The sequence below is a fragment of the Malus sylvestris genome, chromosome 3, assembly GCF_916048215.2.
Source record: "Malus sylvestris chromosome 3, drMalSylv7.2, whole genome shotgun sequence".
Classification (NCBI taxonomy): domain Eukaryota; kingdom Viridiplantae; phylum Streptophyta; class Magnoliopsida; order Rosales; family Rosaceae; genus Malus; species Malus sylvestris.
The window spans coordinates 25,481,709-25,492,224 of NC_062262.1; the positions used below are offsets into that span (position 1 = coordinate 25,481,709).

At 34.5% G+C, this 10,516-nt stretch overlaps 1 protein-coding gene across 1 annotated transcript; it reads left to right on the forward strand.

Annotated features, from left to right (window-relative positions):
* The first annotated feature begins 3,273 nt into the window (after positions 1-3,273).
* Positions 3,274-5,921, forward strand: LOC126614470 (receptor-like protein 3). The gene is made up of 2 exons (XM_050282144.1): positions 3,274-3,528; positions 5,110-5,921. The coding sequence occupies exons 1-2, from the start codon at positions 3,297-3,299 to the stop codon at positions 5,424-5,426; spliced, it is 549 nt and encodes a 182-aa protein (XP_050138101.1). The 5' UTR covers positions 3,274-3,296; the 3' UTR covers positions 5,427-5,921.
* The last annotated feature ends 4,595 nt before the right edge of the window (positions 5,922-10,516 follow it).

The window sequence follows — 10,516 nt, forward strand, 5'->3', positions numbered from 1 at the left end:
AATTGCAACTCAAATGTGGGTATTGTTGGAAATTTTGAGTAGAATTTCATTGTCCCACATTGCTCACCACCACAAGGTTTCCTCACCTTATAAGGCTTTGTCCTTTATAGAAAGTGATTGGAGTGATGGACCTTGGAGAGTAAAAATTGGGCTCACCCTTGGGGTTCGGCTTTGGGGTGTAATAATTAATTGATAATTAATTAATATTTAATACATATATAATTAAATCACAGATTGTTGACTTAGATCCAACACAAGCTCATTCATGTAGCAATGAATCCTTTGTGATCTTGCATGCTATATACAACACTTAATAGCTTTAAAAGGACAAGCTTGACTCCTCAAGATCGAGGAGCTTTTCTTCAATTAAAAAAATCAATTAAAATTAAGATTGTACAATAGATTGATTATAGCAAATAGATAAACGGTTTTTAATATTTTTATCGAATCTGCTCATCTGTTTATACAGTTCGATGATAAAAGATCTCATATGTTATTGATTTTTTTTTTGTAGAGATGATCTTTATAGAATGATTTACAATACCAATGAATAAGCATGAAGATATGTGAACTGTCTATGTACTGAATTAAGGAGCCAAGATAATCCCCTTAAATGAACAGTAACTGCCTAAGTGCATCTCCACCTCTAAACTGAATAGTCTAGGCAATTCGTATTAAAATAATAGTATTTTATAATTTTTAAATAATTTTTAGTATTTTTTTAATAATTTAAATTGTGACTGACGTCAACCTTGTATCATATAGGCAGGGTGCTGGGCCAGGCGATTATTGCTAACTTCTCCATCGAGCTCGCCTTGAGAATATTCTAGTTTTATTATTTTTTAAGCAATCGTGAGCTTGAATGTCATCTGTAATCCTTTAGGACCGTTAGATAACCATTTCGTTAGATTGATTATATTCAATCTCCTATGGTGCTTAAGATTGATTAGATTTAAGATCAAATAAAGGTAAAAGTGGATGTTTTTTCAATTTAAAGGAACTAGAAGAGGTTAGATTAGGCATCAAAGAAACCTATCTCATTTTAATCTTCCACCATCCGTCATGATTTAAAGTGATTAGTTTTCTTAATGAATAACTCTTTTTCTACCTTCACTTTGAATCGGTTACTGCAATTGTCATTTACTACAATGTGCTGAGACTTAATTAAATGTGTATGGCTTTTGCTGTTTGGATGTGGCGTTTTTTTTTTTGGATGAAATGCAGGGAAATTAGTCAAAGAAGGTCCTTTTCATTGTGCTTTCATTAGTAGAAATTGTGGCGGTTACTGCAATTATCATTTACTACAATGTGTCGAGACTTATTTAAATGTGTATGGCTTTTTCTATTTGGATGAGACATTTTTTTATATTTTGGATGAAATGTAGGGAAATTAGTCAAAGAAGGTCCTTTTCACTTTGCTTTCATTAGTAGAAATTGTGGCAGTTACTGCAATTATCATTTACTGCAATGTGCCGAGACTTAAATAAATATGTATGGCTTTTGCTGTTTGGATGTGACATTTTTTTATTTTGGATGAAATGTAGGGAAATTAGTCAAGGAAGTTCCTTTTCACTTTGCTTTCATTAGTAGAAATTGTGGCAGTTACTGCAATGTGCCGAGACTTAATTAAATGTGTATGGCTTTTGCTGTTTGGATGTGACATTTACATTTTTTTTTTCTTTGGGATGAAATGTAGGGAAATTAGTCAAAGAAGGTCCTTTTCACTTTGCTTTCATTAGTAGAAAATGTGGAAATTTCTCTTTGCCATATTCAAGGCGTTTAGAAATTGTAGGAATGATGATGCTAACAATAAAGAATAACTCAAAGTCTCTCCAAGTAGTGATCGAGAAAGTATCAACGCTTAATTGCATAAATTATTACAAATATAAAAGAATAAATTTTTAGTTGGAAAGAGATCCTTTCCGAATCTCTCCCTTCAAAATTCAAGGATCAAGTGATTCGAACCTTTGAAATTTGATCCAACGGCTAAAAATTATTATAGTTTTTAAAAGTTTTTACTGACTTCTTTATTTTTAGCCATTGGATCAAATTTCAAATGCTCTGATCACTTGATCCTTGGGTTTTAGAGGGAGAGATCCGGAGAGGATCTCTTTAGGAGATTAGAGGTGGATTAGGCATGAAAGAGACTTGTTTCTTTTAGTCATACAATTTTTAAGGAATTGTAGGTGATGAGTTTTCTTAATGAAAAACTCATCTTATACCTTCACGTTGAATACTTTTTTTTTTCTTTTCGTTTTCCTTTAAAATGTCTTGATATGATGTGAGTTATACAATCTAACCCATTCCTAAATATCAGATGAGCCTATAAATACTTTATTGATATTATGCAACATCATTTCATTTGTTATGTATTCAAGACTTAATGCAGGGTGATGGCAACGCATATACACGGAATGTTGAAATTTGAGCACATTCCTGTAGCGACGAATCTTTTGTTATCTTGCATGCAATATACGACACTCAAAAGCTTTAGAAGGACAAGCTCATCCCTGCAATGACGAATCTTTTGTTATCTTGCATACTATATACGGCACTTAATGGCTTTAAAAGGACAAGCTTGACTCGTCAAGACTGAGGAGCTTTTCTTTAATTTAAAAAATTAATTAAAACTAAGGTGTACAGTAAACTGATTATAGTAAATAGATAGACGATTCTTAACACTTTTATCGAATCTACTCATTTGTTTATATAATTTGATGATAAAATATCTCTTATGTTATTGATTTTTTTTTGTTTTGGTAGAGATGATCTTTACATAATGATTTACAATACCAATGAATAAACATGAAGATCTGTAAACTGTCCGTGTACTAAATTGAGGAGCCAAGTTAATTTACATAATAAATTTTTATTCAAGTCGCAATTTACACGAATCTAACTTAAAATGTTTCACTTATAAATAATAAGAAATACTAGTGACAAAACAATTTTATGGTTTCTTCTTCTTCCTTTTTATTTATTTTTTCTTTTTTTTTTGGTAACGAGCAACATTTTAGTCTTTAGTTGTGCTTAGTTATTTTCATGTGTGGCCCCATGTTATAATAAGTCATGACGGATTAACGTCTTCACTTTTTAGTTTCTTTCATGCCATGCAAATTTTCTTCAAACGTACATTGGGGTTTGAATAATTCAAAGCTAAAAGGAAACAAATAATCAAAACTACAAAAAAAAAAAAAAAAAAAAAAACACCGTCATGCACCTTTGGTTGCTCATATATATATATATATATACACACACACGCAAACCTGTTATTGTAAGCAGTATCTAAGTTAAAAATGGCTTATGGCTTCCTCCTCCTCCTATTATTTGCTTGCACTATATTTACAACAAATGTTCAAGCATGCAACCAAACTGAACGCATCTCTCTATTAGCTTTCTCCCTCACTCTATCTTCTTCTTCCGTAAATTGGAGTAGTTCTGTTGATTGTTGTCGTTGGAACGGCATCACTTGTAATCAAGAGGGTTGGGTCACCCATTTGCTCTTACCCTCCAAAGGGCTCACAGGAGGTATGTTTGTCTCATCACTTGGAAATCTCACACATCTCACCCACTTGAACCTTTCACACAATTCACTTTATGGTGCACTTGAAACCAAATTCTTCTCATTCTTAAAGCACCTTGAGATTCTTGATTTGAGCTATAACCTACTTTCCGGAGAGATGCCATTTTCTCTACCACAAATAAATATTCAGACAATAGATTTGTCAAGCAATCACTTCTACGGTGCGATTCCATCTTCTTTCTTCCAACAAGCTTGGAATTTGACAAGTTTCAATGTCAGCAACAACACCTTCTCTGGGCATATCCCATCATCTATTTGTCTCCGATCGCCTCCTTCCATAAGAGTATTGGATTTTTCCTCCAATGAATTTAGTGGCAAGCTTTCTTGTGGGTTTGGCGGGTGTTCCAAATTGCAAATTCTTCGTGCTGGTCACAATAATTTGTCGGGATCACTCCCAGATGATATCTATAATGCTACCAAACTTGAGGAACTTGCATTACCTCTCAATTCACTAAATGGAGCCATTAGAGAAAGAATCGCCAACCTCACCCACCTCACATTCCTTGACTTCTACTTTAATCATCTGAGTGGTGAGCTCCCTCTCAATTTCGGGAAGCTGTCCAAGTTGAAATTCATGAATCTTGATCTCAACAGCTTACAAGGCAATTTGCCCCCATCTTTGATGAATTGCACAAACCTCGTTGAACTACATTTGGGATTCAATTACTTGGAAGGAGATCTCACCATGCTTAATTTCTCCAAACTCAGCCACCTTAGTAAACTTGACCTAATAAGGAATAACTTCAGTGGTTTCTTGCCAAGACGTCTTTACTCATGTTGGTCCCTAAAAGCAATTCGTTTGAGTGATAATCCTTATTTAAAAGGAAAAATACAACCTGAGATCCTTTCATTGAAATCCTTGTCCTTTCTATCGCTTCGTAGTGTACAATTGACCAATATCACAGAGGCAATGAAGATATTAATGCGTTGCAAAAGTCTTCAAACACTCTTCCTTAGAGGTTCATTTAACCAGGAGGCAATGCCAACTGATGATGTCATGGTTGATTTTATTGGATTCCGGAAGCTTCGTGTCTTGAGTTTGGCTAATTGTGGGTTCACTGGTCAGATACCTAGTTGGTTATCAAACCTAAAGAATCTAGAGATGTTGGATTTGGGTTTTAATCAAATCACAGGGTCAATTCCAAGTTGGTTGGGGACTTTTCCAAAACTCTTTTCTGTGGGTCTGTCATGCAACAAAATTTCAGGTGAAGTTCCAAAACAACTTTTCGGATTACCTATGCTAATGATGAATGCATCTCGAGCAGACAATTATGAATTCGAACTTCCCCTCATTGGCGGCCTAATAAAAAATCCAAGTTTTATGGCGCGTAGAACGTCTAACCTGCAAGGAATGATAAACCTAGGGGGCAATAACATTAATGGTAGTATACCTATTGAGATTGGTCAATTAGGGCTTCTTTGTGAGTTGTATCTTGACGACAACCACTTCTCTGGCAACATTCCTGAACAAGTATCTAATCTAAAAAATTTAGAGATTTTGAACCTCTCCATGAATCATTTGTCAGGAAAAATTCCCTCATCAATGACGAGCCTTAACTTCTTGAAAGAATTTAACGTCTCGTACAATAATCTCGAAGGACAAATACCGACGGGCACGCAGCTTCAGAGTTTCAGCACTTCTGCATTTGAGGGGAACCCTAAACTTTGTGGTGCTCCACTTCCAAATGTGTGCGAAGAAATTGGTGCAGATAATAAGAACAAAGTCAACCAAGATGTGGACAATGAAGGCGACAAGCTTCCTTGGATTTATATCTTTGCAACCCTAGGTTTCATTGTTGGATTTTGGGGAGTTTGCGGTTCTTTAGTTCTTAAGAAGACATGAAGGTAGGCATATTTTTGGTTCCTTGATAATGTATGAGTGAAGATGGCAGTGTGCATGCCCAGGCTGAAAAGAAGGTTTAGGGACTAGATTCTACTTTTCATTATATATTTTTCTTTTTCAATAAAACTATTTGGATACACAAAATCAACACACTTGGTGACACACTCTCTAATAGAGTGGAATCTTATCATTGTATGTGGACTGCAGTTGTATGAGGGAGTGTGTAAACAAATGTGTTAATTGTGTATATCCAAATAGTATGACTCTTTTAGGTTTTATTTGTTTGTTTTCATCATGATGTAAGGATTGTTCTAATATATAATAGTTCAATGAAACTATTTGGACACACACAATTTACACAACTGTAGGTGAGACTCAATATTAGGAAACTCACCTAATATTTGTAAGAATCCTAGTTTAGTTGTGACAATTTTCACGTTGAATACTTTGTTCTAATATATACAGTTTCTTTAAAGCTTTTCCACAACTGTAGGAAGTTAGGGATCATTCTTTGTAATTTTAAAAAAATTTGGTTCCAATTCATGATTTAGCATCCAAATTGAAATAAATTGAATACTTCTTCGTTCTTTTCTAGTCTCTCGTTAATAGTATGACATTCGAGAAATATTGTTGGTACCACGTTGATATTTCGTACGAATGTATGGTGTTAGTTTGAGGTTGATATTCCCTATTAATGTATCTAATTTCAATCAGATGTCCTTTAAACTTCCACTAGACCCTGAAGAAATTTTTTCGTATGTCATAAATACAGTCTAGTATACTAAGTGTCATAATAAAAATGGTTTGAGATTTTTTTTTTTTTTTTTCAAATATCCAATCACTTGTTATGACGCTTAGTGTACTAAATCGTGTTCCCAACACACTGAAAAATCTCTCGTAAGTGTTTACAAGTGCAACACTGGGCTAAAATTTTGTGAATCCAAAGCCCATCAAAAGGGAGAAGCACATATTTTTCCTATCAAATTAAACACACTTGGCCTTGTACAGTTTGTGCAGGGGGCCATGGCCGCCACCAGTTTCGTAGCAGCGTCGATTGTCTGAAAAGCAGTTGTGGCTTTTGCTCTCTCTCATCCTCTTCTTCCTTTAAGCAACAAGCTCTCCTACCAAAGGACTCTTATCTCTTTTCCTCTCACTCCTCGCATAAGTTCATCAAGTTCTTTTGAGCTTTTAGTTGGATACTAGTTTGCTAATTGATCATTTTGTAATTTGATAAGCCAATATTATACTATATATTTTGGGAATTATTATTGGCACTCTAAAAATTTCATTTTACACTCCAAACTTTCTATAATTATAAGGAAAAATGTGCTTGTGAGGAGTGTATAATGAATTTTTGGAGTGCTAATAACATTTCCCTATATTTTACTCTAATCTTAGTATTAATCTGAAAAATTTCAATTTTTGTTACATAAAACCAGACATAATTTTTTTACTTGAATAAAACCAATTGACTACGCTCCACACAAACAAATTTATTAATTATGTTTTACTTCACTCATTGTACATTTTAATGCCTAAAATACCCTTAATTACATTTTTGACCTATACAATTAATTGTATACGGATTAAAAGGTGGATTAATGATTCTTGAAAAGACAAATAAGCATTAATGTGTCTTCATTGTGTGATTCCATCACTATACATATATGTATCATGTATGTATATATAAGGGAAGATCCGTGACGTCACATATTTTTTACACAAGTTTTAGACCATTAAATTTAAAGAAAAGTAATGAAAAATGTTTGAAAATTTTGAGTTTTAACGATAAAGACAAAATAAAGGGAAATGTGAATAGTACTATGATTGACTTTTTAGTGTAAAAATGTGATTTTTTGTTAAAATGAACACCACCGGAAGCTTTTCGTTAAAATTTCCTTAAATTTATACACTTTTAATAGTTGACATGTAATCTAATTAGTCCAATTAATTTCTTTTATTTAAAAAATGGATTGGAAATAAAATTTTAAAAATCTTTTAATTAAGATTTTTATATTCCCTCTCACCTCATTAATTGTGTTTCATTAATTTTCTCCCTTTCTTATTGGACTCTTTCTTCTCCTTTTCCCTCTTCATCGTTCATCTTACAAGAAAGGGATCTTCTCTAGATCATTTCCACCAAATCCACTACGATCATAAATTTGGATTTTTGAAATTTGATCAAACGGTTAAAGTTATTATAACTTTTAAAGTGGCCTATTTGTAGTCATTTGATCAAATTTCAAGGATTTGTGATCTTGGTAGATTTGATGGAAGGGATCTGGAGGATCACTTCCCCATCCTATATATATATATATATATATATATATATATATATATATATATATATATATATATATATATATATATATATATATTACATATTTCCTTTTCTCTTTCTTCTCCATTCTTCCTCCAATGGCCATGCTCCTTTCCAAGTTTTTGGTTTTGTTTTTAAATCTCTTCTCCATTAATTGTTTTTAAATCCTTTCAGACCCGATGCCTTACCGATGCCTTATTCCTTGGAGTTTTTTTTTTTTTTTTTTTTTTTTTTTTTTTTTTAACACAAACATAATCTCATTCTATAAAAAAAAAAACGTTGCAGAACCTAGCCAATTACTAGCAACAGATTAGTGCGTCGAGGAATCACCCATTTATTGAAGAAAAAATTGAAGTGTTTTGCAGCCTACGAGCCTCCTGCATCCCATGATTACCATACCTAATTATTTGGCTGCACAACCCTAACTCAGTGTGAAATATATAGCAATATTAACTCCTTGAGATTAAAAAAGAAAAGAAAAAATTCCGAACATACATCCTGAAAATGTAAATTCAAATAATATGATGCCCAATTTTAGGTTTCTTACCGAACCGTCGGAAAATAGACAATGGGAATGAAGTATTCATTCTTTTTTAAATATATATTCTTCTTGCAGTCATACTTAGAATAGGAATGCAATTGTATAAATCCTAGTAGATTTAAGAATATCTCTTATATTCTTATTAGGAGTTGATTACCTATTAAGAGTTGTAATCCTAAAAGGATAAGGTTTTTACCTATCATACTACAATAAATAAAGGCACAATGAGGTGATACAACACACACCTCACAATTAAATCACTATATTCTCTCTCTTGCTACTGCTGGCCCCTTCTCTCTCTAATCCCTTAGATTAGTTCAATCAAATAGGTTTACAACAATCTTGATGTTTTGCTATTGAAAATATGGATAGAGAAAAAATATAAAGAAATAAAGTAGAGAAGAAAATATCAAATGAGGATGAATGGAGAAGAAATGTCACATCCCGGCCCGGGCCCCCACCATATCCCGGGCTCGACTCCACCGTAGCATGATATTGTCCACTTTGGGCCTCATCCACGCCCTCACGGTTTTGTTTCTGGGAACTCACGCAAGCAGAACTTCCCAGTGGGTCACCCATCATGAGATTGCTCTCGCGCGTTACTCGCTTAACTTCGGAGTTTTGATGAATTCCAAAGCCAGTGAGCTCCCAAAAGGCCTTGTGCTAGGGATGGATGAGAATATACATATAAGGATCACTTCCCTAGGCGATGTGGGATCTTACAATCCACCCCCTTAGGGGCCCGACGTCTTCGTCGGCACACTTTCGGCCAAGGATTGGCTCTGATACCAAATTGTCACATCCTGGCCTGGGCTCCCACCATATCCCGGGCTCGACTCCACTGTAGCACAATATTGTCCATTTTGGGCCCCAACCACGCCCTCACGGTTTTGTTTTTGGGAACTCACGCGAGCAGAACTTCCTAGTGGGTCACCCATCATGGGATTGCTCTCGCGTGCTACTCGCTTAACTTCAGAATTTTGATGAACTCCGAAGCCAGTGAGCTCCCAAAAGGCGTCGTGCTAGGTAGGGATGGGAATATACATATAAGGATCACTCCCCTGAGCGATGTGGGATTTTACAATCGATCGAGGCATGCTGGCCGTCACGTGAGGGTGACATAGCCATGTGCACATTGCGGAAGCAATAAAGATAAGCAATATACGAATAAATAAAAACCGAAAGCTACTAATGTGCACTTATAAACAGGAAGTGCTAGGAGTGAGATAAATATTCCTAATCAGAGTATAGAAAGTTTAGGTGCAGTCCAGTAGGACAAGTACTAGTTATACAGTACCAGAAGATGTCCTACAAATATTTTATTCTGTCAGAACCGCCGAGATCCTCAATGCCACCAACAGCAAGTCTACCTAAAACCTGGAGGGGCGTAAAACAAAAAATGTGAGTAGGCAAAAACAAAGGTTTTAAGAACACATTTAACTTTCAAAAGCTTTAACCTCACACCGTAAAACATGTATATTTTTCCCAGAAATAGAATATAAATATACATATATATATATATATATATATATATACTCAAAATCATGATTCACATATTCATAATCATAAGTATGCCATGCCAAGATATAAACAGGATAAGTAACTCAGGTGAAAAATAAATTCATGAAAAACATCACATTAGCCGGAACCCCTGCAGAAGTCTGTACGGCTGAATTCATAGCTCATTAGTCAATCTAGCCGAAGTCACTACCAATGACCTATACGGCACTACACTGCACACAAGTTGGAACCACTGAAAAGGTCTATACGACAAGATTAGGTGTAATATAGTTATGCTCAATGCTATGCACTCATGATAGCTATACGATAAATCGCTAGTCACCTACGAGTCGGAACCATCTATGATGGTCTATACGACAAGACTGTGCACCTAAATTGGATCCAAAGTGAGCATATGGTGTGGGAGGTGACATTATAAACAGGCCTGTACTCTATCTCTAGTAATTCACAATCATCCGGGATGCAGGTTTATGAGCTCTATGCTTCTCAATTAATCACAACTGTTAATCACATTCACAATTCATAACTCACATGTGCTTACCTGAGCGTCCACAGCACCACAATTATATATATATATATATATATATATATATATATATATGCAAACATCATATGAATATTTTAAATATAAAACGTTTGGCATGGCAATTCAAATCATAACTTATTTAAATGCATTTTCTGGGAAAATATCAAGCATATACATATATA

Coding starts and splice junctions, on each gene's coding strand:
- LOC126614470 (XM_050282144.1), top strand. CDS start 3,297: ATGGCTTATGGCTTCCTCCTCCTCCTATTATTTGCTTGCACTATATTT. Junction 3,529..5,109: donor CTCCAAAGGGCTCACAGGAG/GTATGTTTGTCT, acceptor ATCATTTGTCAG/GAAAAATTCCCTCATCAATG.